General features: G+C 39.9%; 2 protein-coding genes across 2 annotated transcripts; one reads left to right on the top strand and one right to left on the bottom strand.

The window, feature by feature from the left end:
* The first annotated feature begins 15,217 nt into the window (after nt 1-15,217).
* On the top strand, nt 15,218-17,573 carry LOC122047386 (probable serine/threonine-protein kinase PBL23). Its single transcript, XM_042608636.1, has 5 exons — nt 15,218-15,542; nt 15,687-15,862; nt 15,941-16,130; nt 16,207-16,598; nt 16,689-17,573. The coding sequence occupies exons 1-5, from the start codon at nt 15,428-15,430 to the stop codon at nt 16,914-16,916; spliced, it is 1,101 nt and encodes a 366-aa protein (XP_042464570.1). The 5' UTR covers nt 15,218-15,427; the 3' UTR covers nt 16,917-17,573.
* Nucleotides 17,574-17,680: 107 nt separating this feature from the next.
* On the bottom strand, nt 17,681-22,141 carry LOC122047385 (homeobox-leucine zipper protein ROC2-like). The gene is made up of 12 exons (XM_042608635.1): nt 21,646-22,141; nt 21,101-21,351; nt 20,871-20,988; nt 20,552-20,740; nt 20,005-20,463; nt 19,803-19,904; nt 19,452-19,652; nt 19,191-19,365; nt 18,837-19,108; nt 18,661-18,756; nt 18,167-18,558; nt 17,681-18,073 (listed from the first exon to the last, which is right to left on the bottom strand). The coding sequence occupies exons 1-11, from the start codon at nt 21,748-21,750 to the stop codon at nt 18,178-18,180; spliced, it is 2,349 nt and encodes a 782-aa protein (XP_042464569.1). The 5' UTR covers nt 21,751-22,141; the 3' UTR covers nt 17,681-18,073; nt 18,167-18,177.
* Between the last annotated feature and the right edge of the window lie 4,880 nt (nt 22,142-27,021).

Raw genomic sequence — 27,021 nt, 5'->3', positions numbered from 1 at the left:
TTTAGAAGAATTTTTAAAATAATTTTAAAATAATTATTTAAAGGATTTTTAAAAGAATTTTTAAAACAAATTTTTAAAATAATATTTAAAGAATTTTTAGAGGGGTTTTTAAAGGATTTTAAAAGGATTTTTAAAAGAATTTTGAAAATAATTTTTTAAAGAATTTTTATAATATTTTTTTATTGGATTTTAGGATAATTTTTTAAAAATATTTTTACTAAAATTTTTTAGGGATTTTAAAATTATCTTAAAAGAATTTTGAAAAGAATTTTTAAAGGATTTTAAAAACAATTTTAAAACAATATTTTAAAGAATTTTTAATAGAATTTTGTAAAATAATTTTGAAATAATTTTAAAAATATTTTTATAGGATTTTTAAAATATTTTTTTAAAATAAATTTTTAAAGGATTTTAAAAGTATTTTTAAAAGAATTTTAAAACAATTTTTAAAATAATTTTTTAAAAGTATTTTTACAAGAAATTTAAAATAATTTTTAAAGTGTTTTTTTTTTAAAAAATTTAAAATTATTTTAATTGGATTTTTAAAAGAATTTTGAAAATAATTTTTTAGAGGATTTTTAGAAGAATTTTTTAAAATAATTATTTAATGGATTTTTAAAATAATTTTTAAAATGATTTTTAAATGATTTTTTATAATAATTTTTAAAATTATTTTTAAAATAATTTTTAAAATATTTTTGAAATTCGTTAGTTAATATATGTTTAATTAATTTTGATTTTAGTAGTTAATTAAATTTATATTTCTGTTTAATTTAGTTTAATTTAATCCTTATTTAATTTTATTTTAATTTAATTTTAATTTAATCATTATTCATTGTTACGTCTCTGCAAGTGTACGGATACGCCGTTAGTAATATAAAAAGATATCGTATCCATAGAAACTGGTTATAATCACTAAAAATGTCTCAAAACGAATTAGCTAAACAACCGAACAAGAATTACACGAACTAAAACAAAACTAGAAAATAGAAATAGAAAGACAATGTAGGAAACTAGGTCTTATGGAAGTTCTAGGAGATTTAGTTTCTTTGTGATACTTATCAATGTAACATGGTCTACCAATCATATCCTCAATTGTCATGCGTTTGCAAGAAGTTGTCGGTTATCTTCTGCATAAAACACCAGCTAGGGACATTAATCTACACCTCAAGAAACTAAATAGAAACGATCCCTATGAAGTCCGTTAACGGGGCAACCCTGTTACGACACCCCTCGGTCATACAACATAGAAACTCATCACTAATCAATTCACATCAAGATATAGGGTATAGCGTATTCATCTATCACTCTTCTTTGTAGATTCTTGCATCACCCTTCAAGGTGATCCCCTAAATGTCCGTTAACGGGGCAACCCTGTCACAACACCCCTCGATCATACAATCTAGAGAATTCCTCTACAAGATCCACAAGAATTACAAACATCCAATCAAGAATGGTAATTAGATCCAAACACAACAATCCACACAAGATTGAATTGATACAAAATATAACAACATCATTGAAACAAGAAGTTGACAAATCCATGAATTCGTACATCAATTCACATCACAAATACTCCCCCATCCTAGAACAAGGAGATCTACTCCATGAAACAAGAGAAAAGAACCGAAGACAAGATGATTGTAAATATTTCGATCTCAATCAAGAAGATAAAGAAGAAATGCTTATCTAAAGACGACGAGTGATCTTCGGAACCAATCCGTGCCACCGAAGTCGAATCTTGGATGGAAACCTCCTTCAAATCACCGGATCAACGACCAAAAGGTGAAGGAAAGCCTCAAGATTCCATCTCCCCAAAGGGAGAGCCTCCCCCCTTTTAAAGGAGGAGAAACCCTTATATAGAGCAGGGGGTTTGGGCGCCACACGGCCTATGGCACGACCGTGTGAATCTCACATGGCCTTGCCTACTTCCCTCTCGACCAGAGTCACACGGTCGTGTGACTCTCACACGGCCGTGCCATGCATTTTCTCTTGCTAGCTTGCACGACCGTGCAGATCCACACGACTTAGTCAATCCTTATCTCTGGAAGTGTCACAAGGCCGTGTGACATACACGGCCTAGCAGTGCTTTGGCTCTGGAAAGGTTGCACGATCGTGTAGATCTACACGACCGTGTTCTGGAATTACTTCAGGGATGACAGGACCGTGTGAATCCACACAGTCATGTCATGCTTCTCCTCTGCTGATGCTGCACGGGTTGTCTGCTCCACACGACCAAGGTCATTTTCCCTTCTCATGATCGTGTGGCTCACATCAATTCTTCTCTAAATTCGACTCCTATAGACAGAAATGCACACGAACAGATCTCCGAACAAAGAGGAGTAAATATGCTAAAAGTAAAGCAAATTGTATGAAAATGCATAGATAAAGCATGCGTAAAACATGTGATTGTGCGTCAAAACATACTAAACAAGTGTATACAATCTACGCACATCATTCATCTCACCCAGTCTAAGTATTAAGACAAAGGGATCCTATGGTTTTGTGAGATGAGTTAAATTAAATTTCAGGATTTGTTTTAATTTGTGTTAGATTGAAATTTAACTTTGAGTCCAACAAACAAGTTGGATAAATTTCTAAGCTGTGGTGAGTCACCTGGATATCATTAGAGTAACCATGTCTTCAAAGTTTTCCAAATAGTTTTATCCACTGAAATTAATAATAATATTTTGGTCTAACCAGCTAGGATTCGTAAGGGGTAGCTTTAGTTAGTTCCACTAAGCAAAATGCACCAGGTCAAAACCATATTTTCCTAGACATGCATAGACATAGTTTTCCTAACCTACTATCATCCAAAATTTTTTCAGTGCTATTTTTCAAATTAAACTTTTATATATTTTTGATCCGATCCTAATTATCCTTCCGGGTAAACTATTATTTTGGAGGTACCAACTAATTTGGAGTCTCTTCCTGAATTATTAAACTTTTAGTTTTATGTGGATTTGGTTTGGTTCTTCTTTCTTGGTTAGACAAGCTTTAGGAACCCTTTCTTTAACTTGTTAAGTTTAATTTAATTAAGTTTTAGTTAAGGTTTAATTAATTGTAGTTTAGGTTGAATTTATATTTTTAATTTTGAATTAATTAAATTGGTTAAATTGTCCTTATTTAAAGGAGTGTACTTAATATTTAAATTTTATTTCTATTTTAATTTTATTAAGTCAATTGAATTATCTCTCTTTAAGAGATTATTTTTAATGCTTAAGTTTTTATTAATTTTTAATTTCGAATTAGTTAAATTGTTTGAATTATATATTTTTTAAAGGTTTATCTTTAATGTTTAACTTTTTATTAATTGTTAATTTTGAATTCGCTAGATTATTTATGTTAAAGATGCTATCTTTACTATTTAATTTTGAATATGTTAAATTTAATTTTGATTTTATGAGTGTTTGATTTTATCCTAATATATTCTTTGTCTTTTAAGTTTATATTATAACTTGAATTTATTAGATTAGTTTTATCTATATTATTATCTTTAAGATTTATTTTTTTTAATTAAATTACATTGGTTTTGGATAGGATTTTTCTAGATTGATATTATTTAGATTGTCAAATATTTTATTAAGATATGTATTAATTTTATCTAGATCTTTTCTTCATTTTTAAGTTTTGAATTTACCTTAATATTTGAATTAGTTATTTCTAAATTTTTATTTAATTTTAAAATTTTTGAATTAATTAATTTACTTGAATTGATTTGGTCAATGTTCTGTTTGACCAAGTCAAGGTTAATGTTGATTTGATCAAAGTCTTTATTGACTTGATCAAAATCTGGATTATTTTGTAGTTCTAAATTTGAATCACGTAAATTTAGATTATCATAGACCATATTTGGGATAATTTCATATTTACCTAAACTTATCATGCACATTATTTAAACTACTATTGATAAGGGTATTTTGGTAAGCTTGGTTAGTTGAGTCCAGAACTCATAGGCATCTTGGTGTTCTCCAATTCTGCATGTAATTTCATTAGGTAATAATTTTATAATTAAATTTATTACCTTTCTATTGGTTTCTGTGTTTTGGACTGATCGCCTCAATTCCATGCCGCTATTGAAGTCATTCATAAGGATGAAGCATTTCATCTGCATCTTCCACAAATTAAATTCGTGTCTCTTGTACATCTTGTAGGACCGTTGGGCCGGCTAAAAGGGGGGGTTGAATAGCCCTGAATAAAACACAACCCTTTCTCGAACAATTAAGCTAACACTTGAAAAATAGATTAAGCAGAAAATAAAGCATAAAAATGAGGCACCGGATTTGACTTGGTTACAACCGGGGAGGTTGTTAATCCAAGGAAGATGGTTGCACTAAGAACTCATTCAGGCGGAGAAGCCTCGTTTACAGCAGTGTAGGCACAGAAAGAAAGAAGCTAATCAAAGCAATGGAAGCACACAAGTGTTGTTACAATTTCTGAACTGATGAAAAGCTTCTGGACCAAGGCTATATTTATAGCCTTGGTCGGGGCGCCTGGAAGGGTTCCGGGCGCCCTGGGGGGATAAAATTTATCCCCAAACGGTTGGATCGAGTCAAAGCTCGATCCTGTGAAAAAGTCACTTCCGGGCGCCCCGGACAGCTCCGGGCGCCCCGGACAGTTCCGGGCGCCCCGGAGCCAAAAGTCAACCCAGTTAACTTTTGGTCCATGCTCTCTTCTCCGGTTCAGCTCGCCTCTGGTCCGGGTCTTTCTGCTCCGGCTCCGCTTTGCTTGGGTGATCTCTGACATCCGGAATAGGGCTCACCCAAACCCAACTTCCGGTCTTCTCGAGCGGGCTTCCCTCCGGCTTCTCGTCCCTCGGAATCGCCACGTGTTTCCTTCTCGTCCGCCGGCGTACTCATCCGCAGTCTTCGTCCCTCAGACGCACCGCGTGCTGTCCTTCTCGCTAGCTGCGTCTCTTGCTCCCCGAGCAATCTTTTGCTCCGGCTTTCGTCCCTCGAAACCACTGCACGCTTCCTTCTCGTCCACCGATGTACTCTTCCGCAGCATCTCGTCCCTCGGACTGCCGTCCTTCTCGCTAGCTGCGTCTTCCGCTCGACTACCTGTGTTCCTAAGCTCCTGCACACTTAGACACAAGGTTAAAACAAACAGGACCTACCTTAACTTGTTGATCACACCAAAACAACCTTGGGGTTCCAACAATCTCCCCCTTTTTGGTGTGATCAACCCAAGTTAAGCTAGGGTTAAAATAGACATAAAATAGAATTAAGTAAATTAACTTAAATTACAATTTAAGTGCAAAAAGATAGGAAAAAAAATTAAATCCATCTACCTACCTCCACCTAGACTTATACTTTCCTTTCTCCCCCTTTGATCACAAAAAAATGGGGTTCCAAGAAAAACAATCTAAGGGTAAAAGACTTAGAAAAAGTATTTCTAAAAAAAAATTCTAAGTTTTTAAGAAATTTAGTAAATTTTTCTAAGTAATTTAAGCTAAGATTTTTAGTTTCAAGAAAAAAAATTCTTAACTTAGGAAAAAATGGTTTTTGAGAATATTTCTAAGTAAGTCAATTTCTAATTTGAAATAAAATATTTTAAATAACCTTTTTCAAGCGCTAATTAATTCTTGTATTAATGCTTCATTAGTAAGTTTATTAAACATTTATTTCAATATTTTGGCTTCCAGGTCGTGGCGAGGCACTAGGCCTTCTTGGTTATTGGAGCAACAACCACTTCCTTAGACAAAGCCTCATAAAGAAATTCTTTGTTTAATTTTCTCATTTAAAGCGCTAATTTTAATTTTAAAATTAATTTAAGCATGATTTAGGAACCCAATATAGGTTCCAACCTACTGGATTAACTAACAAGTTTTTAGGGACATATTTTCTTGAAATGTTCCTAATTTGTCCCGGGTGATATTTAAAGTACCAATTTAAATTATTAAATTTTATAACATGGGTTTTAGATGAACATGCATAATTTTTTAAGTTATCTATTTGAATTTTCAAATTTTGATTTTCTAATTCCAATTTTTCATTTTTTAATTTTATTTTATCTAATTCTTCTAAGGGACAAGACTTAGCTAGAATTACTTTTAAATTTTTATTTTCACTTTCTAATTTGCAGCAGTCTTTTGTTAAAAGTTTAACAAACTTAAACATTTTATCGGGAGGAAGAGATCGTATCTGACTTACCTTTTCGATCTCGTTGTCCGTTTCTCCCCCTGAACTGCTGCTTTCTTCCGACGTGTCTCCCCCTTCATCGATGCTCTCGATGCTCATTTCAGAAGAGCTTGAATCGCAGTCGTCGTCTTTATGACTCGCCATCAGTGCGAGTCCGGAGAATGCTTCGACTTCTGATTCGGACGACGTATCGTCCCACGTCGCCTTTAGGGCCTTTCTTTTCTGGAGAGGCTTCTTACCCTTCTCCTTGTCTTTGTTCTTCAGCTTGGGGCAGTTGTCCTTGACGTGCCCTTCTTCGTCGCAGTGGTAGCAGCGGATCGTCCTTTTCTTCTTCCCCTGCGGATGGTTAGTAGATCTAGATTTACAAAGTTTCTTGAATCTTCTTACCATCATTACCATTTCCTCGTCGTCGAGAGAGGATTCCGACTCAGGTTCGTCTCTCGAAGTTTTGAGGGCGACGTTGTTCTTGGGCTCCTTCATTCCTGCACATCTTGACTCATGGACTTCAAATGTTGAAAAAAATTCTTCTAATGAAATTTTTTCTAAGTCCTTAGAAATGTAAAAAGCATCTACTAGTGATGCCCATTTTGAATTTCTCGGAAATGAATTTAACGCGTACCTGAGCAAATCTCGGTTACTTACCTTTTCTCCGAGATTCGTGAGTCCGGTGATGATTTCTTTTATTCTTGAGTGCAGATGTACGACTGTCTCGTCTTCCCCAAATCGCAGGCTGGTGAGCTGATTGCGAAGCAGATCTCTTCTAGCAAGCTTGGCTTCGGACGTCCCTTCGTGCAGCTCAAGGAACTTCTCCCAAAGTTCCCTTGCGGAGTTGTATTTACCGATCCTGTTGACTTCTTGAGGCGGAAGAACGCTTAGCAGATGGTACTCTGCTTTGCCGTTCGCCACGAAGTCGGCTTGCTCCTTTTTTGTCCATTTATCTATTTCCTTGTCCTCTGGAGCTTCAAAGTCAAATTTCATTGTTAAAAATAATTCAATATCTGTTGTAAGAAATACCTGCATCAGTTTTTTCCAGGTAGCGAAGTCCCCTTCATATTTCGGTGGGTGGATGCTTGGTCCGGCGATCGCGTTGCTTCGTTCGGCGGTTAGTCCTCCTGAAGCGTCTCGACTCTAATACCACTTGTAGGACCGTTGGGCCGGCTAGAAGGGGGGGTTGAATAGCCCTGAATAAAACACAACCCTTTCTCGAACAATTAAGCTAACACTTGAAAAATAGATTAAGCAGAAAATAAAGCATAAAAACGAGGCACCGGATTTGACTTGGTTACAACCGGGGAGGTTGTTAATCCAAGGAAGATGGTTGCACTAAGAACTCCTTCAGGCGGAGAAGCCTCGTTTACAGTGTAGGCACAAAAAGAAAGAAGCTAATCAAAGCAATGGAAGCACACAAGTGTTGTTACAATTTCTGAACTGATGAAAAGCTTCTGGACCAAGGCTATATTTATAGCCTTGGTCGGGACACCTGGAAGGGTTCCGGGCACCCTAGGGGGGATAAAATTTATCCCCCAACGGTTGGATCGAGTCAAAGCTCGATCCTGTGAAAAAGTCACTTCTGGGCGCCCGGAAGGGTTCCGGGCGCCCCGGACAGTTCCAGGCGCCCCGGAGCCAAAAGTCAACCCAGTTGACTTTTGGTCCGTGCTCTTTTCTCCGGTTCAGCTCGCCTCTGGTCTGGGTCTTTCTGCTCCGGCTCCGCTTTGCTTGGGTGATCTCTGACATCTGGAATAGGGCTCACCCGAACCCAACTTCCAGTCTTCTCGAGCGGGCTTCCCTCCAGTTTCTCGTCCCTCGGAATCGCCACGTGTTTCCTTCTCGTCTGCAGTCTTCGTCCCTCGAACGCACCTCGTGCCGTCCTTCTCGCTAGCTGCGTCTCTTGCTCCCCGAGCAATCTTCCGCTCAGACTTTCGTCCCTCGAAACCACTGCACGCTTCCTTCTCGTCCACCGATTTACTCTTCCGCAGCATCTCGTCCCTCGGACTGCCGTCCTTCTCGCTAGCTGCGTCTTCCGCTCGACTACCTGTGTTCCTAAGCTCCTACACACTTAGACACAAGGTTAAAACAAACAGGACCTACATTAACTTGTTGATCATACCAAAACAACCTTGGGGTTCCAACACATCTCATATGGTGGTGGTTCGTGGATATTCCATCATTCTTGATGAGACATTGGTATATTTGTAAAAAAAAAAAATATAAACAAGAAGTAATTTCCAAGACTTTGTCTTGGAGTAAGTAGTGTGGGAGATAAAGAAAAAAGGACGTTTCACCAATTTCAAAAATAATAAAAAAAATATATAAAAAATATTATGACAAATTTTGTTAAATAAGTTATTTAACCAATTCTAACTAATATTGAAAAAATAAAAATAAATTAAAAAAATAGAGGGAAAAAACGAAAGGCGTAATAATAATTTTTAATAAAAAATGATATATAATTTTTTTTCTTTTAAAAAGGAATCTCCTTTGCCTGATTGATGGTTGCACTAATTCAGAGCAGAACTTGGCTCTGATACCACTTGTAGGATCGAAAAGAACGCTGGGGGGGGGGGGGGGGGAATAGCGATTGTCTAAAAATTCAAATTAAAATGAAGTTACGCAGCGGAAAACAGAAGAAACAAACAACGCTAACATAAGTTGGTTTTACTTGGTTCGGAACCTTCAACAACTCCTACTTTAAGGCCCGCACTCATTGAGTTCTTTTGTTGGGCAATCCACTAATAGTTCGCAAAATGTGTTACAAGATAAGTATTGGAACAAAAAACAAGGTTACTGACAATAAGGAAAATATGAAAATCTGAGTTGTCGGTTGTCAGAGGAGCTTCACAGTGTTGCAGGAGCGTTTTTAGAGCACCGAGCAAGAAGGAAACTTGTCGCAATTGTTGTTCTGAAGCTTTGGGTTGAAGGCCTTTAAATAGGTCCATTCTGGGCACCTAGAACCCCTCCAGGCACCTGGACTACGTGGCTCGGCCAATTGACGCGCTCCACGTCAACTTGTGGATGATTTTTCGGTTGCGGGTGCCTGGACCGAGTTCGGATGCCCGGATTGCCTGGGCGCCCTTGACACCTACTGGGCGAGCCTGCTTTAGGTGCCTGGACCCTTTTCTTCAGCATCTTCCACCTGCAAGAAAAGGTTAGTCCAAGCAATCGAAAAATATATTTTACCTTGTAAAACAGAGTTAGCATAACATGATAAAATGTCAGTATTAATTAGATCTTGTCTCTACGAGACCAGGACCTAGTCAAGATCTCAACTTAGGTTTCTCAAATGGACCTAAATTGGATCGACGCCTACAGTTCCCTCAATGGGGAACGTGTCCTCACTGGATCTCTCTTCCAGTTGCTTACCTTCACTTACCACTTGCAGTTACTTGACTTGCCTCTGACCCACCAGGCCTTTCTGCCAGTTGCCAGGTCTGCAGACCCAACTGAAGGTTGTCAGATCCCGCGGGCCCAATTAGAATTTTTGCCAGATATCGGGTCCCGTGGACCTATCTGGACTTCGTACCAGCTATTGGACCTTGCAAACCTAGCTGGATTTCATCCTGGTGTCAGGTTCCTCAGACCAGTCAACTTCTATACACTTGGTAATGTAGTTAGATAAACAACACATCTAACTTTAGCCTATCTGTCATACATCAAAATCATATTATTAGTGCAACCTGCATCAACACCCGGACCATGAGAGTAATTGTGGTCCTTCGTTTAAAGGGAGAATTGTAAAGATTCAATCAAAGTCCCACATTGAAAAGATTTGATAAAGATCATGAGTTTAAAAGGATGTAGAATATTTCCATTGGTATAAGGCTTTTTAGGGAGAGTCTAAGAGCAAAGTCATGAGGGCCTACTCCCAAAGTGGACAATATCATGCATTGTGAAAATATGTGGACATCCTTGGGCACAACAAATGGTATCAGAGACATGGTCCAGACCATATGCCATGTGGGGTAGCTTTGAACGAAGTTGAGGGTAGGCCTGGAGCTGGTCATTAGTGACCGGATGTTCGTGGGGAGGCCTGGAGCAGGTCAAGGTGACCGGATTCTTGTGGGGGGGCTTGGAGTAGGTCAAAGTAACCGGATACTTGCAGGGGGCGAGTAGGTCAAGGTGATCATATGCTCATGGGGAGGCCCCAAGCAGGTCATGAGTGACCATATGCTCGTGGGGAGGCCCAAAGTAGGTCAGGGTGACCGAATACTTCCGGAGAGGCCCAGAGCAAGTCAGGGAGACTGGATGTAGATGCTTGCGGGGAGGCCCAGAGCAGGTCAGGGTGATCGGATGGGGATGCTCGCTGGAAGGTCTAGAGCAGGTCAGGGTGATCGGATGTCGATGCTCGCGGGGAGATCTAGACTATGAGAGTAATTGTGGTCCTTTGCTTGAGGGGAGGATTGTTGGGATTCAATCAAAGTCTCACATTGGAAAGATTTGGGAAAGATAATGGGGTTAAAAGGATGTAGGATATCTCCATTGGGATGAGACCTTTTGGGAAGAGCCCAAGAGCAAAGTCATGAGAGCTTAGTGTTGGAACCTCAAGGTTGTTTTGGTGTGATCAACAAGTTAAGGTAGGTCCTGTTTGTTTTAACCTTGTGTCTAAGTGTGCAGGAGCTTAGGAACACAGGTAGTCAAGTGGAAGACGCAGCTAGTGAGAAGGACGACAGTCCGAGGGACGAGGTGCTGCGGAAGAGTACACCGGCGGACGAGAAGGAAGCGTGCGGTGGTTCCGAGGGACGAAAGCTGGAGCGGAAGATTGCTCGGGGAGCAAGAGACGCAGCTAGAGAGAAGGACGGCACGCGGTGCGTCCGAGGGACGAAGACTGCGGATGAGTACGCCGGCAGACGAGAAGGAAACACGTGGCGATTCCGAGGGACGAGAAGCCGGAGGGAAGCTCGCTCGAGAAGACCGGAAGTTGGGTTCGGGTGAGCCCTTTTCCGGATGGCAGAGATCACCCAAGCGAGCGGATTCGGAGGAGAAGAACCGGACCGAGGAGGGACTGAACCAGAGAAGAGGTCTCGGACGAAAAAGTCAACGCTGTTGACTTTGGGCTCCGGGGCGCCTGGAACCCTTCCGGGCGCCCGGACCCTGATTTTGACCAGGATCGCGATTTACGTGATCTGAACGTTGGGGGATAAAGTTTTATCCTCCCAGGGCGCCCGACACCCTTCCAGGCGCCCCGACCAAGGCTATAAATATAGCCTTGGTCCAGAAGCTTTTCATCAGTTTAGAAATTGTAACAACACTTGTGTGCTTCCACTGCTTTGATTAGCTTCTTTCTTTTTGTGCCTACACTACTGTAAACGAGGCTTCTCCGCCTGAAGGAGTTCTTAGTGCAACCATCTTCCTTGGATTAACAACCTCCCCGGTTGTAACCAAGTCAAATCCGGTGCCTCGTTTTTATGCTTTATTTTCTGCTTAATCTATTTTTCAAGTGTTAGCTTAATTGTTCGAGAAAGGGTTGTGTTTTATTCAGGGCTATTCAACCCCCCTTCTAGACGGCCCAACGGTCCTACACTTAGGTCCAAAGTGGACAATATCATCAAGTAAGGTAAGGTCCATGAGTGGGTACCAAAGTCAAGAGAGCTAGATGATGTGGGGGTTAAAGTCCGAAAGGGGTCAACTTAAGCCTTCTGGTCTCGAGCGAGTTCTTGAAAGCCGATCAACGTGATTCCCTGAGGTCTGATCAGATATAGCCTAGCAAACAATAACAAAGATTACAATTTACGAAACCTAAACATGTGTGATCAAGCATTCCCTAGTCTTCCAATGAGCACACGAGAGGTTTCCTTGTACAACTCTAACCGATCAAATGTTTTCGCTCGAATGTTTCAGGAGGACACTGTTGGATCGATACGCACGTGAGGAGGGGGGATGAATCATGTGATTTTCAAAAGCTCATCTTTTCTTTTTAAAATATAAAAACAAAGTACATAACGGAGAAAGAAATAAGAAAGCGAGAATAAAGAACACAAGAAAATGCAGTCAGTTTACTTGATTCAGAGCCTTCAGCGACTCCTACTCCAAGATCCAGGTCCCGCTGAACTATTGATGGGTAATACACTAAAAAAGCCTCTTCCGATACCTCCGGAAGAGGGAATTGAGTACAAGAAGATTAGAACAAGTGCAACACACTACACTTGTCCTTTTGCAATAATTAAATACACAAATAGAACTTGTTACCAACACGTAAGGATTGAGTGTGAGAGCGTTCGTGTGTTGGTGTTGGTCTACTAGCCGCGATCGGAAGTCCTCGGAACAGTCGTCGAGTACAGTAGCCTTGTAGAAGAGTTGTAGTAGGAGCTTGGAGCAGTCGGAAACTCAAATGGATGCGCAGTAGCTCGTATATGAGTATTGTATTGAAGCCTTCTCGAGACTGCCTTATATAAGGCATGAAAGACACCTTCCATAGCTATTGAAGGCGCTTTCAACTTGGAAAATTTGATCCCGAACATCCCGGTACTTATCCGCGGCAAAGTCAAAATTTCATCCTGCGGAAGGCGCCTTCTATAGCCATGGAAGGCGCCTTCTATGAATAGTATGAAGACGCCTTCACTGCTTGAAGGAGCCTTCGGACATTGTTCATCTGAAGGAAAATTTACTCCTTTTATCCTGCAAAATAATGTTAGTGCAAATAGTCTGTAAAACAAGTATTAGGACAATAATAATAAGTAGTAATTAGTTTCTGTCCTCCCAGGACCAGAAACTAGTCAAAGTCTCAAATTAGGCATCCAAAATGGACCTAATCTGAACTGATGCCTACTGTCCCCTCAACCGGGACGCACCCTCACAAGGTCACTCTCCTCCAGTGACTTACCTTAACTTACCACTTTGCCAGTTGTCTGGTTCGTAGACCCAACTGGACTTCATGCCAGATATCAGTCGGTCCGTTGACCTTCTGGACTCCCTCAGACCTATACTCCTGCACACTGGATGAGTACAATAGATAAAATAGTAAAGTAAAATAGTGTCAACATATTTCAGGATTCGTTGTCCAGTCAACCGCGTGCGGTCGACCAGAAACTAGTTGATCACACATTACCTAGGGTTACCTTCCTAGGGTTGCCTAGCTTCACTCACTAAGACTTCCATTGACTGACTTCACTCACCAAGACTTCCTCCACCTAGTTTTACTCACTAGAGTCCGACTTTACTCATCAGGACTTCCACCACCTAGTTTCACTCACTAGAGCCCGACTTCACTGACCAAGACTTCCAGCACCTAACTTCATTCACTAGGGTCTGACTTCACTCACCAAGACTTCCACTTGCCTAACCTCTAGTTAAGACTTCTCACTTCCCTATCCTTCGGTTAGGACTTACCCTTGCTAGTCATCTAGTCCTGACTAGACTACTCTCTTCCAAATATCAAATCCTATTTGGATTAACCCTTGCTCAAAATGACTAGACTTAGGTGCATTGTCAAACATCGAAACCCTAGAGGTCAATTGCACCAACAGACACAACTCCTCAGAGCCGATCGAACGTTAAAAGGCTAGATCCTCTCAGCTCCCGATTGGCTTAGATCTATCGGATAGTTAGTTCATCCTGCACCATTCCAAGCCTTCTAAGAGTCCTACCTCCCCACAACGATCTCATGAACGCTTAGCTTCTAACTCTAGTTGGATATGATAGCACACTAGGTCTGAGAGGACTTCAACAACGCCAATTATACTTAAGGAATGTTACTTGGGGCCCATTAAGGCCTAAAACTCTTTAGAGGTCCATTCAGGTCTAAATTCCTCATTTATGAATCTACAAGGTTTTTTCTTAAACGACACGTGCCCATTATTAAAGGATATCAACTAAAGGCCTATTAAGTCATTTGGCCTCTCAGCCCACTATTTCATTTAATGCCACGTAGAGGTCTGTCATAAAATCTCTGAAATGCATCTTTGCAGCCCATATTTAGACATCCCTACCAAATCTACGAAGGGACGACCAAGTACTATTGGGCGTGGGGATAAGACAAAGTATAATAAGGGTTATATTATCATAATGAGATGCCTCGGACCAAAGGTAAAGGTGTATATAAGGGGTCCCTTCTCCATGCGCAAGTAAGCTCTCCAACGTTTTCACTGTTCATTATCATTGTCTTTACTATTACTCGGATTTAGCCTCCAATTGACTTGAGTGTTGGAGTGACTGTGCCAGAGACCCCTCTCTGACCTGTTTATTGACGTTTTCTCCTCTCTTTGCTTTCTCTGCCGCACAAGTTAGCCCGAAGCTTTGGAGTTTTCTAGTTCAAGGTCTTCTTACTATCAATGTGCATGCCACCTCATCAGCGGTGCATCTTCATCGATTTCAAATAGGATTAGGAGCCCTACCTCTGCATCTACATCACTGCCCTGGGGGTTAATGCCAGGAAGGGCTACTTTGTTACGAACAAACTAAGGACTGTGATTGTCATAATTTTCTTAAAACAGAGTTTTCCCCTATTTGACGGTGTTTAGAATTTTGAATAAATGTTAAATCACCTTAGCAATCAAGTTTGAATTGTTATACGACTTAGAGGTTTCAGCGGATTGTTCTCCTTAGATTGAGGAAATCAATTTGAATTTTTAGTCTCGAAATTCAGGAACACTTAAATACGTACCATTTAAGTATAAACATTTTCTAGTCGCGGATAGCATCACACATGTATACAATCTACAACATATTTATGAAAACAAAGTATTCTTTGATAATTTTTGAATGACACAATAAATTTATTGGACGATAAATAACACTTTTATAACTGTTTTGATAGTCACATAAGCCTAGAATCCCTAGTAAGGATTTTTTTTTTGTTTCTTAGAGTTAAGTAATACACGATGATTATTATTATTATTATTATTATTAACCCAAATATAGGTGTGCCCTCTCAGCCCTTTTTTTTCACTATCATTTTTTTTCTGAAAAAAACTTTTATGTATCAAATATAGCCCTTGCTTTTGCATGCCTTGAAGTTGGCCTTTCTAAATATAGATATATTCTCCAAGAACAGAGATTCTAAATTCAACGCAAATTGAACGAGTAGCATCCATTGATGCATTCTAAGAGGAAACTCTAAACTTAGCAAAAAATGCAATCTCAAGTACTCCTTACCTTCCTTGAAAATTCTTCCATTTTAGTTAGGATCAAGTTTGTTGTTGTTTGACCCAGTGGACCGTATTTCTGATCGATCCACAGGGTCAAATTAAGCATCTGATTCTTGCTTAGCTTCAGAATTTGATCGTTCTTCTCAGAGGTTTTCTTTTCTTTCTCTTTTTCTCTACATGGAGTATTGAGTAGATTCACAGGCCGGCATGATGGGCTGCTTCTGTTTCAAACCACCCGCCCAGGAAAGGTTACCTTCAAAAGCGGAAACAGCAGAAGGGAACGCTCTTGCTTCCCTTGTCAATGATCTTATAATTGAATCAGGTATTTCTCGATGCATCATTACATATCAGTTGTCGTTGCCTTTTCATTATTGATGGCTTTGATAAAATCTTGTCCTGTGCTCTAAAAGGACAAAACATCATAAGCTTGTGCAGTTCTTTAATTTGACGGAATCGAACTGTGCAGATACAGACAAACATAAATTTGTAGCTGACAAGATCTTACAGATAAGCAAGGGCCGCAATCCTGCTCGTGCTTTCACGTTCCCTGAACTTTCAGCAGCGACTGGTGAATTCAAAGAAGAATGTCTTTTAGGTGAAGGTGGATTTGGTAGAGTTTACAAAGGGCGCCACGAGGGTCGAGTATGACAAAAAAAACTTCATTGTTTTTTTCTTCAACAGAGTGGATTTGTAATTATGGCTCTTATTCAACTTCTACAGGATATTGCTGTCAAACAACTGGAAAAGAATGGTCTACAGGGAAATAGAGAGTTCCATGTGGAAGTACTGATGCTCAGTCTGCTCCATCACCCAAACCTTGTCAATTTGATTGGCTACTGTGCTGATGGAGATCAAAGAATTCTGGTTTATGAGTACATGCCACAGGGTTCACTGGAGGATCATCTTTTAAGTAAGTAGTTATTAAGACTCTCTCATGATGTATTTAACTTGCTAGAAAAGACAAGATTAACAATGAACATTTACAGATCTTTCCCCAAACGAGAAGCCATTGGACTGGGTTACAAGAATGAAAATAGCTGAAGGTGCTGCTAAAGGCCTAGAGTACTTGCATGATATTGCAAATCCTCCAGTAATCTTTCGAGATCTCAAAGCATCTAACATTCTTCTTCACCAAAATTACAATGTGAAATTATCTGACTTTGGGCTAGCTAAAGTCGGTCCAATTGGAGATAAGACTCATGTATCGACAAGGGTGATGGGGACTTATGGCTATTGTGCTCCAGAATATGTGCTGACAGGACAATTAACAAAGATGTCTGATGTATATAGTTTTGGTGTTGTGTTTCTCGAGATAATAACGGGAAGGAGAGCTATTGATACATCAAAACCATCAAGTGAGCAACATCTTATTCAATGGGTAAGTTAATAGTATACTTTCACCTGTTTTTGAGTATCAGCTTTGAACTCAATTAATCAGGTAAAATAATCTGTGATGTTGTTTGTGCAGGCAGAACCGCTTTTTAAAAACAAGAAGAGGTTTATAGAAATGGCGGATCCATTACTAGAAGGGAAGTTCCCACTGAAAGGCTTTTACCAAGCTCTTGCAATTGCAGCATTGTGTCTACAAGAAGAAGCAAACAACCGCCCACTGATTAGCGATGTCGTAACTGCCCTCCGGTACGTAGCTACTTCACCAAATGATTCTGGTGAAACATCCAACGTTGCAGAAATGTGATATCATTATGGCTGTAAGCGAACAAGGCAGTGGAATCACAAATGTATAGCAAGGAAGACACTTTTCATTCCCAGGGAGACAAGGAAGAAAGACGTAATGTAACACTTATTCATGATAACACTCATATAGTAGGGTTCCATATCCAAACATTAAGGTAGTTTCTCTATGCTGTTTTTGCTGATTTCTATGGAAATATAGGATTTTATTTATTCTTTGAAGTTCTTATGCTAGACATTTGCTCCTGTACCACTTGCTAAAAGCTAATGCTGCATCCAGAAATGGTAAAAGATTTAGGGAATGAAAAAAACAAAAGAAATCCTATGATAATAGTTTTTACTTGAGTTTAAGTTTAATTTTCTTTCTGTCAGTATTCATGATTTTAAGATACGAGCTTAATTTCTCTAAGAATATCGATAGATGTGTTGAAAGGAAGCACTATGCATTTTGCTTAGAGTTTAACAGTTTGAGAAACAATTGGAATTCTCTTAGAATAATAAAAAAGAAACAATTGCAAGAGATAAAACAATGGAAAACAGTAATCCATGTTTCAGATAATTACATTGATTGTTTTAACTCTTGTATCTCTTTTTTTAGCCTTCATATTATTAGAAAGCTAGCTAGCTGGTAGTAAACATGATGTTTGCAGGAAAAATTGTGAAATTAAACAACCAAAACTTAAATTTTGTTCCGATAAGTATAGCCTCAATCTAAATTAAAGAGAAGGTAAAATAGGCTCTTCTCATTGAAAGAAATGCAAAGAGGAGTGATCACTCAGACAAGCTATTTCACCAACACGACCAAATTAACAACAAAAGGTGATGACCAAGACAACGAGGAAATTAAATAGACGTCTGTTGCACGGTGGCAAAGGACACAGCAAACATTACAAGGAACATTAATTGGTGATAGATATTAATTATAACTACTAGCAGTAGAACTCCTTCAAAACCCAGAGGTGGTATAGAAACACATGCGCATGTAGTAATTAACTGAGACATGTAAAGTCAATACCCGAACCAACCCTCCTTGCATAGTGGTGCGAGGACGACGTCTTTGTTGCTTAATTCCGACACCACACGGCAAGGCAAGCACGAGGTGCGTTCTTGACTCCCAAAGGTGAAGCACTATAATCACCGTTCCAGCTACCACCCCTTCTCCTGCACATTTCATCAAACACTCGGTGTTCATGGACATGCATCCTGCAGCTGGCGAATAGCGTTGGATTATTAAGGCAAGCACTTGGATCTTACATAATACGGTCTTAGTGGGGGATGATCTCGCCGGCGACGGACGCCTTGATGCGTTCGACGGTGCAGGCGATGAGACTGTTGACGGTGGCGACGGAGCCGAGGGAGAGCTTGGCGGTGGGGGTGGAGTCGACGAGGATCTGGAAGGCGACGGTGAGTAGGGAGCCGCCGGAGCCTACCTCCTCGACCACGGCGCCAGCTGCTCCGGCGGAGGCTGGGCCGTCGGGCAGGATGGCGAAGCCAGAGGGGAGGAGGGCCACGTAATCGGGGTCGCCGCCGTTGAGGACGACGTTCATGGCCATGACGTCGACAGGGGCGTAAATGACGTAGGATCCTGTCACATCGGTGCAGCTTTCCTGCAGTATCAGCATGTTGCTCTGGTTCGAGTTCGAGCTCTGCTTCCATACAAAAAGCATAACAAGCCTCAACCACATCAACTATCAATCACAAAATCTAATACAAAACAAATAATCGTGTTCAGCTAATGAATGAATTACATTGACCCGGAGAAGAGAGACGCAGTTGCCTTGATCCTGGCCATTGGCGATGTGAGCCATTTCCTGAACAACTCCGCCATTGGAGAGTATATCCCACTGCAAGAAATTTAATCAGTCCTAGCAGTCACAAAACTTAAATTCCACGATTATATTCGTCGTAAACTTAAATTGCGTACCTCGCTGCGGGTGGTTTCGTCGCGGAGGAAGTCGAAGACGCGTTTGGGAGGGACGGGGAGCCAGAAGGAGGTGGCGGCGTTGAGGACGATGCCCGGCGGCCTGCCGGGGTCGTCCACGCTTTTCCTCGTCATTACGCGCACGTCCTCCGCCCCGCTCCCCGACAGTGTCGTCCACTGGTGCGTCGTCGACGCGCTCACGCCGCCGCAGAAGCTCATCACCATCCGCTCCGCCAGCTTCAACATGCTCTTCCGTCCTCCGGCGCTCGTTATCACTACAATATTGGCACTACATGATACTGCATCTCGATAATAATTATCCACACTAAAAAATTCCGATTTAATCAAAACAATTACCACCGATCTCAGTAGTGGGGATGTTGCTAGCCATGACGCTGGCAAGCCGCTCGCATTGGCGGTCCAAAGTGCTGACCCATCTCTTTGCGCCGAACGCCAAACCCGAGTTAACCAGAGGCTTGTAAATGTTATGGACCGACCGGTCGTCCACCTCCACGTGCTCCACCCAAGTCACCTGCGCGTCAATGAATAATAAAATAATATTTGGTAAATTATTTGCATTTTTTTATTTTTAAAAACTGTATTTATAATTAATTTGACCTTAGAGTAGCCGTTGGGCATTTCTTGGATCAAGCAGCCGGAGGGCCTTCTCCGGCACCTGGAAACCGGGCTGGGCCGTAGGCTGTCCAGGGAAACGTCGACGACGGCCCAAGTCCCGTCAGGATGCTGCTTGCAGTATCTCACGAAGAGGCTCTCCCTTGTGGGCACAAGTGGAGAAGGGACTTGGAACTCGGCTGACATCTGAAGTCATCACAAAGTAGGACAATTAAGCAAACAAGAGTTTGATTTGATCATGTGGCAAAAACTTAAACATTATCGCAATATATAGAAATAGTTGATTTGAAAAACAATTAACCAAAATAGCTTCTGAACATTAATATATATATATACCACTTGCAAAGCTCCATTGTAATTGCCTGCCACTCCAGTTGATAGCACTTCGATTGTCATAGCCTTCGACACAATCCCCGCAAACACATTTGACCATTGGTTCTAATCAAACACATTAATCCATAATTAAATTCTTAATTTAATTAACTGCAAAATCTGGTTAATGAATGAATGAAGGAATGAATGAATTAAAGAATATTACCACATCCATGAACATCTCTACCACGTTCATCTGGTTCATGATCACCACAGCCGTCTCCCGCGACGCCTCCGACTTGAGCCCGAACGGCTTCGGCCCGATTCCTCTCGGGAACACCTGAGCATACTCCTCCTCGTTCAGCGCCTCCCCGCAAGAATTCATGCCGTCCGGAAACAACCACAGCGGCTCGTTGAGCTGAGCCATCCGGATGAGCTCCTCCATCGCCGCCACCGCCAGCTCCACCACCACCGGCTTATCCATTATCTCACTCTGTCCTCCTGCCGGCACGCTACGAAGCAGCTCCCCGACTGCCCCTGCAGCCCCGAAAACTTCTCCGACTCCATACCCTAGATCCAAAGGCGACCGTGACGACGTCGGAGAAAGCAGAGGATACGACGCCGCTGCGCCTATTGACATCGGTTTCCCGACGTACTTGGCGGCGATCCCCGATATCCTATCAATCTGCACATGATCAATAGCAAACGCGCGTTAAGCTCATGTAAACGTATACAATTTTAATTATTCAACACATGCATGAATCGTATACTACTTCTTCATGAAGACGAGCGTTTTCGATGCGGAGGTGGTGTTCGTCGAAGGACATCTCGCCGAGGGCGGCTGGGCCACCGCAGTTAGGGCAGGAGGCGTTGCTGAGGGCCTCCTTGTACCTCATGTTCTCGGCGCGCAGCTTTTCATTCTCCGCACGCAGCCCGCTGTTCTCATGCCGCTCATGTTGATTCTGATATTCACACGAACACACACAAAAAGGAAAAAAAGGAGGAAAAAATTGAATCACAAACAGGAAATTTAAATCACAGAAGAAAGAGGAGACTATAAATAAATAAATAAATAAATATATATATATATGCCTTCATTTGAGTGCGCTTGTTCTGGAACCAGAACTTGACTTGGAGAGGCTCGAGCCCAAGCTCTCTACTCAGCTCCTTTCTCTGCTTGTCATCTGGGTGAGGGCATTCCTTGAAGAATCTGAAACAGAGTTACAGAATTTCATTAACCAAATGAGGGCGAAGATCTGATTTGATAATCGATCGATCACAGAGAAGGAAACAAAACATTTGGCATGTGTACGAATTATTACGCTTCCATCTCTTGGATCTGATGCTGAGTGTGTCGGTGGTAGCGTTTCTTGCGGGGCCGCGTGTTCTGATCCTGGTCGTCGCCGGAGGCGCCCTCTATGTTCTCGCTGCCGCCGGATTTGCTCTCGAAGTCGGCCTCCGCCCGCGCCATCTCGCTCTCCCCCGTCATCGTCGTTGGCGCCATATCCACGAACTGGTTCCCGTGCTGGTACTGCAGCGGCGGGATCTGCAGTTCCCCTTCTAACAAATTCGGCTACAAAATAAAAACACTTGGATCATGTACAGATCAAAGTTCCAAAATTTGCCAATTTCAAAGGAGGAGAGAGAGCTTTCTCTCTCTCTCCTCAAATATTCAAGTGCAAAGTAACAAAAACCCTGAACACATGGACAACAATGCCTTGCCTCCAATTTAATTTAAGGAATTGACAGAAGAACAGATTAATTAGGATATATAGCAGGAGCAGCAACAGCAACAACAAAAAAGAAACCAAACTCAGAAAATTAAATAGTTGAGTTACTGCTAATTAAATAATCGATTAGTTGGTACCTGGCTGAGGGACAAGACTGAGGAGGAGCCAAAGCTAGTGCCTGCGTTCCTCCCCATCATGGAAGCTGCTGCTTGTCTCGCTGGTATCATGATTCCCACAGGCATATTTCTCTCGACCAAACCCTAATTCATCCCCCCTCCCTCTCTCTCCTTCTCTTTCAAACAAGAAACCTCAAAAAGGAGAGAGATGCACGAGCAGTAGTCAACTTCAAGGAATTACTTCTTCCCATGACGACGACGACGAAGATGATGATGGTGAAGAAGAAGAATAGAAAGTACAAGAAGGTGTATATGTTAGTAATAGTACGCTCTAACTAGTGCATGCGGCTTTCTTCCTGATCTCTAACTTTTTCTCTTGCGTTGGAGAGAAAGGGAGAGAGGAAAGGGAAGATATGCCATGAGAAGCTAAGGGGGATCTGAGGAGTAGAAGGGGGGAGAAAGGGAAAGAGGAGAAGAGAGAAAGAGCAGGTGGGAAGGCAAAGGAAGAGGTGGGGAGTTATTGCACAGCGTATAGAGAGGGTGCAATTGCATTTATTGAGAGGGTGGTGTAATTAGGGTTGAGAGAGAGTGTGTGATGGAGAGAGGAGAGAGAAAGAGGAGTCTCTGTGTTGGCTTTAAATTTTTCCACAGGATGGGTATAAGGTGAAAGGGACCATATATATTATTGGTCTTGTATTCATACTTGAGAATTATATCAACAAACTCTAAAGCTAGAGATCCATTGATTAATTAATTAATTTAATAAATTCAATTCACCATGTATTTGACTGTCATTGATTTTGCATTGCCCCTAGTACTTAACTGAAAAAAAATGATTAGTTAAAGTTTTAAAAATGTCTACATTCTAATACTAATCTTGACAAAGTTTAAGTCATACTTTTAGCAACTTTTTCTAGAATCAAAAACATAATTTTTGATTAGTTTAATCTGCAATCACTCAAAATTATGACACTAAGATAGAGACTTTATGAGTGCCTATACTTTAGATTAGTTGGTATAAATCGGATATCTGGCGTTACTTTAGAATTACATTTGCAAGTATATCACCATTTGTGGGGCTGAGCCGGTCACTTCTAGGATTAGTTAGTTACCTAGAGTAACAACAACAATAAAAAAGTATCATCATTTGTGAAATATCATTGAAATATATATTTATGTTTTTTGTAATTTTTTTCGTTAGAGAATTATTTTGTAGTTTAGAATTCATTAGTAGCATAAATTACATCAATCTGCAATTAAGTTGTTTTTTTACTCTATATATTAACCAAATGCTAACTTTATCCTATTATTTCATCAATTTAACAAAACACAAGCATCTTAAATTTCCTTAGAAAATTATTCTCTATCTCATTACACATTTTTTACTTTATGATATTCTTAGGTTAGAACGGAAAAATGCTTCTTGTTGTTTAGAATGAAAGTGTCAAAATGAGATGAATAAGTCTATCAATTTGAGAATATCTTATATATTTATCAATTGTGATCAAAACTAAAAATAATTATAATATTGTTGATATATACTAATTCTTATATATACCGTTCCTTTCACTTTCTAAACATCTAAAATAACGCTTCTATTCTTGTCATGAAATTCATTGCAAAAGTTAAAAAATAGATAATTATACTCAATTTATCCTTCATAAGAATGTGAAGGATATCATTTTATAAGATGCCCCTATCATCTTTATAGCTTCTTTGCTAAGAATCATATCTAATTATATTTTTCAAATGGCTACTACTTGAATCAATACAAGAGAATGCATAAAACCCAAGTGAGAACCCCATCGAGTATTTTTTTTTATGAAGGTAAACTATATAAATCACCAAATGACAACCAAAAATGTGTCCAAAGATAACCATTAATTCATTTATGATGAAGTATGTAGCTATCTAACAACTCATATACATGTATGTGTACTCTCATGAATTCCAATTAACCTCACAACAAAATGATCACTGTCAAACGTACAACCCCAAACAAACAACCAATTAATCGAGTCCACCATGTGTAGGAGGCAGTCTAATGCATCATACCGTTTATCACCCTTAGCTGATCTATCAAACTATCAGCATGTAACCATCTATCATCCATCGATCTATCCATGCTCCTGACCTCCCCATCGCCTCCTCCACCAATGTCTATGCACCCCCACTAAGCATCTTTGACTCACTATAAAATGTTATTTGTTTTATTTACCTATACAATTTCAAACTCATCAATTATAAGCATTTCTTTAATATTGGTTGCTTGAGCAAACGTTCATGATGCTTAAAGAAAGAAACAATCAATTACCAATTCATGATAAGTGTTAAAAAGAAAGGTCAATATAAATAAGTTTTTCTTTTTTATGAAAGGGGAGGTATAATTAATTTCAAAGCTAATTGAAGGTGATGGACAAAACAATAGACATAATATGCAAACATATCTCTCTAGCATTATTAGTACATGACTACGTAGCATGATGCAACTTGATAACATCACTTGATTACAAGTATTTTTAATGTAAGAGGACCCGAGCTTTCAGAAGCCCTAACTTTTAATTTAGATTGAACCTGTAATGATCCAGTCTTGGATCCAAAAATGCATTTTAAAGTTATTTCGGAGGCTCCAAATTTTTTTTTTTCCTTTTTGTTAAGATTTTTTTCTATTAGGATTTTTCCATTTTTTACATCTTAGGGTGCAAGGTCTTTTAAAATAATTGTTTAGTTGATGTTAGGTATCATCTTTTATTTTAATTTAATATATTTCGATTAAACCTAAAGATGACTTCTCTATGTTTGACAATTTCTTATCTGTTAGGGTCGATTTGTAGCTAGAGGGAAGGGGAGGGGGAGGGGGGGGGGGGGGGGAATAGCTCGTTGCGTCCGCTTACTTGCTTCGTGATGATGATATGCAGCGGATAGAACTTGAAGCAAAACTCACAATGCTAATATAAGGATTTACTTGGTATCCACTTTAAGAAGAGGTGACTAATCCAAGGATCCACACATGACACACTCTCCACTAAGAACAACACTCCTTCTCGGTAACTACCGAAGGCGGAGAAGCCTTGTACAACCTCTCAATACAACAAGAAGATAAGAAGAAGCGAATACAAAGAAAATCTTACAAGATTTACACAAATGAAACCCTAGCTAGCTTCTGTTGGTGCAACGGGCGGCAAGAGGGAAGGGGTGAATTGCCTAAAACAAAAAAAAAATACCCTCCTAATTCTTTCAACTCTTAAGGTGCAACAATAATAAATAAAAATAAAAGAATAGAATTAAAGAAGATACTTAGGGATTGACTTGGTTACAACCTAGGTGGTTGTTAATCCAAGGCGGTTGAAAAGCTCAGTCAGAATCTCCTTCTCTGAAGGAGGAGAAGCCTTTTACACAATAAAAGCTTAAGTAGTTACTAGGAAATTAGTACAAGAGTTGATGATTAATTCTCTAGCTCCAGGGCCTTTTTATAAGGCCTGGAATCTCTATCTTCGGCTTGAGGGCATCTCTCATAAGCATGGAGGGCACCTCCAGCGTGATATTTGGATAAAATTTTATCCAAATGCGAAAAGATCACTTTGACTGGTTTGAGGGCACCCTCAATGCTATGGAGGGCGCCCTCAATGCTGCATCGTATAAATAGCTCCAGCTTTTCTTTGGATCTTCCGCTGCTTCGTTCGCTTGGGTGATTACGGCCAACCGAAATATGGCTCATCTGAACCCAATTTCCGGCCTTCTCCTTGAGCAGGCTTCTGCTCCAGCTTCTCGCCCCTCGAATGTCGCGTACGTTCTTCTCGTCCACCAGTGTACTTTTTCGCAGCTCTTTCGTCCCTCGGATGCACCGAGCCCATCGGCTCCCTTCCCGTGCTGTCCTTCTCGCCAGCTGCGTCTTCCACTTGACTTCCTATGCTCCTAAGCTCCTGCACACTTAGACACAGGAATCAAAATCAAATAGGACATAACCTAACTTGGTTGATCACATCAAAACAACCACGGGGTCTAACAATCTCCCGCTTTTTGATGTGCATCAACCCAAGTTCAAGTTAGGGTAATAACAGACAAGTAGTAAAAAATATTTTAAGTATAAAGTTTGCAGTAAAAGAAATTGCAACAAAATTGATTTTAGAATTTTTTTTTAATTTTAACTCCCCCTAAACTTGTACCTATTTCTCCCCCTTTGATCACATAAAAAAAAGACAGGGTACAAATAAAATAAGTTTCAAAAAAAATTTCTGAGTTATGAAATTTTTAAATAATTGACTAGGATTTAAAAGAATTATCTTAATCAATTTATCAATTAAATATTCAATTTGATAATCGACTTCCAAGCTGTGGCGAGACACTAGGCCTTCTTGGTTATTAGATCATCAACCACTTCTAGACAAAGCTTTTTAAGGAATTTAAATATTTAATTTTTTTGAAAGTTTTAAATAATAAAAAAAAAAACTAAGTATGATTTCGGAACCCAATATAGGTTTCTTCCTATTGGGCTGGTTAAATATCTGGGGGGGGGGGGGGGGGTACATATTCTCTAGGTATTCTTCTAAGTTGTCCTTGATATTTTCTAATGTACTAGTTTAACTTTTCATAAATTCTAAGTTTTAATTTTTGAGAGTTATTTGCATAAATTCCATAAATTCGATAAGCATGCATTTATTTTCAAACTTTCAATTTACATTTTTAATTTATTATTTTCTGAATTTAAATTATCTAGCTATCTTTTTAAATCAGCAATTTCTTTTTCTAAATTCACTAAATCTTTTGTAAGAACCTTGATAAACTTAAAAGACTGCTTAGGAGATAGAGCACGTACCTCACTTACCTCAATTTCTAATGCTCCCCCTTCATCGCAGCTTTCTTCTTCTGATCCTCCCCTACCTCGATGTTCATCTCCGAGATTGTCTCATCTTCTACTTAGTGATTTGCTGTTATGGCAAGTCCGGCGTAGGCTTCGACTTCATATTCGGAGGACGACGAATCATCCCACGTGGCTTGGAGGTTATGTTTAGGCCGAGCTGGTTTCTTGTTCTTTTCCTTATCTTTGCTCTTCAGTTTTGGGCAGCCATCTTTGATATGCTCTTCTTCATTACAGTTGTAGCAACGGGCCATCTTTTTATTTCGATACTGTTTTCTCAACTGTGATTTAAATTTATTAGTTTTAATAAATTTATTGAACTTTCTTACCAATAGAGCCACTTCATTTTCGTCGATTGATGCTTCGGAGTCAGGATCACCCATCTTGTCTTTTAGGGCAATATTAAGATTTGACTTTTTTATTTCTTTAGGTTCTGCAATTCGAGATTTATGAAGTTCAAAATTAGAAAACAAATTTTCTAGCGTACTTACCTCAAAATCCTTAGAGATGTAGTATGCATCTACTAAGGAAGCTCATTC

The sequence above is a fragment of the Zingiber officinale genome, chromosome 2B (assembly GCF_018446385.1).
Source record: "Zingiber officinale cultivar Zhangliang chromosome 2B, Zo_v1.1, whole genome shotgun sequence".
NCBI classification, from domain to species: Eukaryota; Viridiplantae; Streptophyta; class Magnoliopsida; order Zingiberales; family Zingiberaceae; genus Zingiber; species Zingiber officinale.
Note: the sequence above shows the minus strand (reverse complement) of the source record. Positions and strands in the feature narration are given on the sequence as shown.

Excerpts from the sequence above, each read along its gene's own strand:
- LOC122047385 (XM_042608635.1), bottom strand. The coding sequence starts at position 21,750 with ATGCCTGTGGGAATCATGATACCAGCGAGACAAGCAGCAGCTTCCATG. Across the intron at positions 20,741-20,870 it reads ACAAGCGCACTCAAATGAAG|AATCAACATGAGCGGCATGA; the intron begins GCATATATATAT and ends TGTGAATATCAG. Across the intron at positions 18,757-18,836 it reads ACGAAACCACCCGCAGCGAG|TGGGATATACTCTCCAATGG; the intron begins GTACGCAATTTA and ends AATTTCTTGCAG.
- LOC122047386 (XM_042608636.1), top strand. The coding sequence starts at position 15,428 with ATGATGGGCTGCTTCTGTTTCAAACCACCCGCCCAGGAAAGGTTACCT. Across the intron at positions 15,863-15,940 it reads AAGGGCGCCACGAGGGTCGA|GATATTGCTGTCAAACAACT; the intron begins GTATGACAAAAA and ends CAACTTCTACAG. Across the intron at positions 16,599-16,688 it reads AGCAACATCTTATTCAATGG|GCAGAACCGCTTTTTAAAAA; the intron begins GTAAGTTAATAG and ends TTGTTTGTGCAG.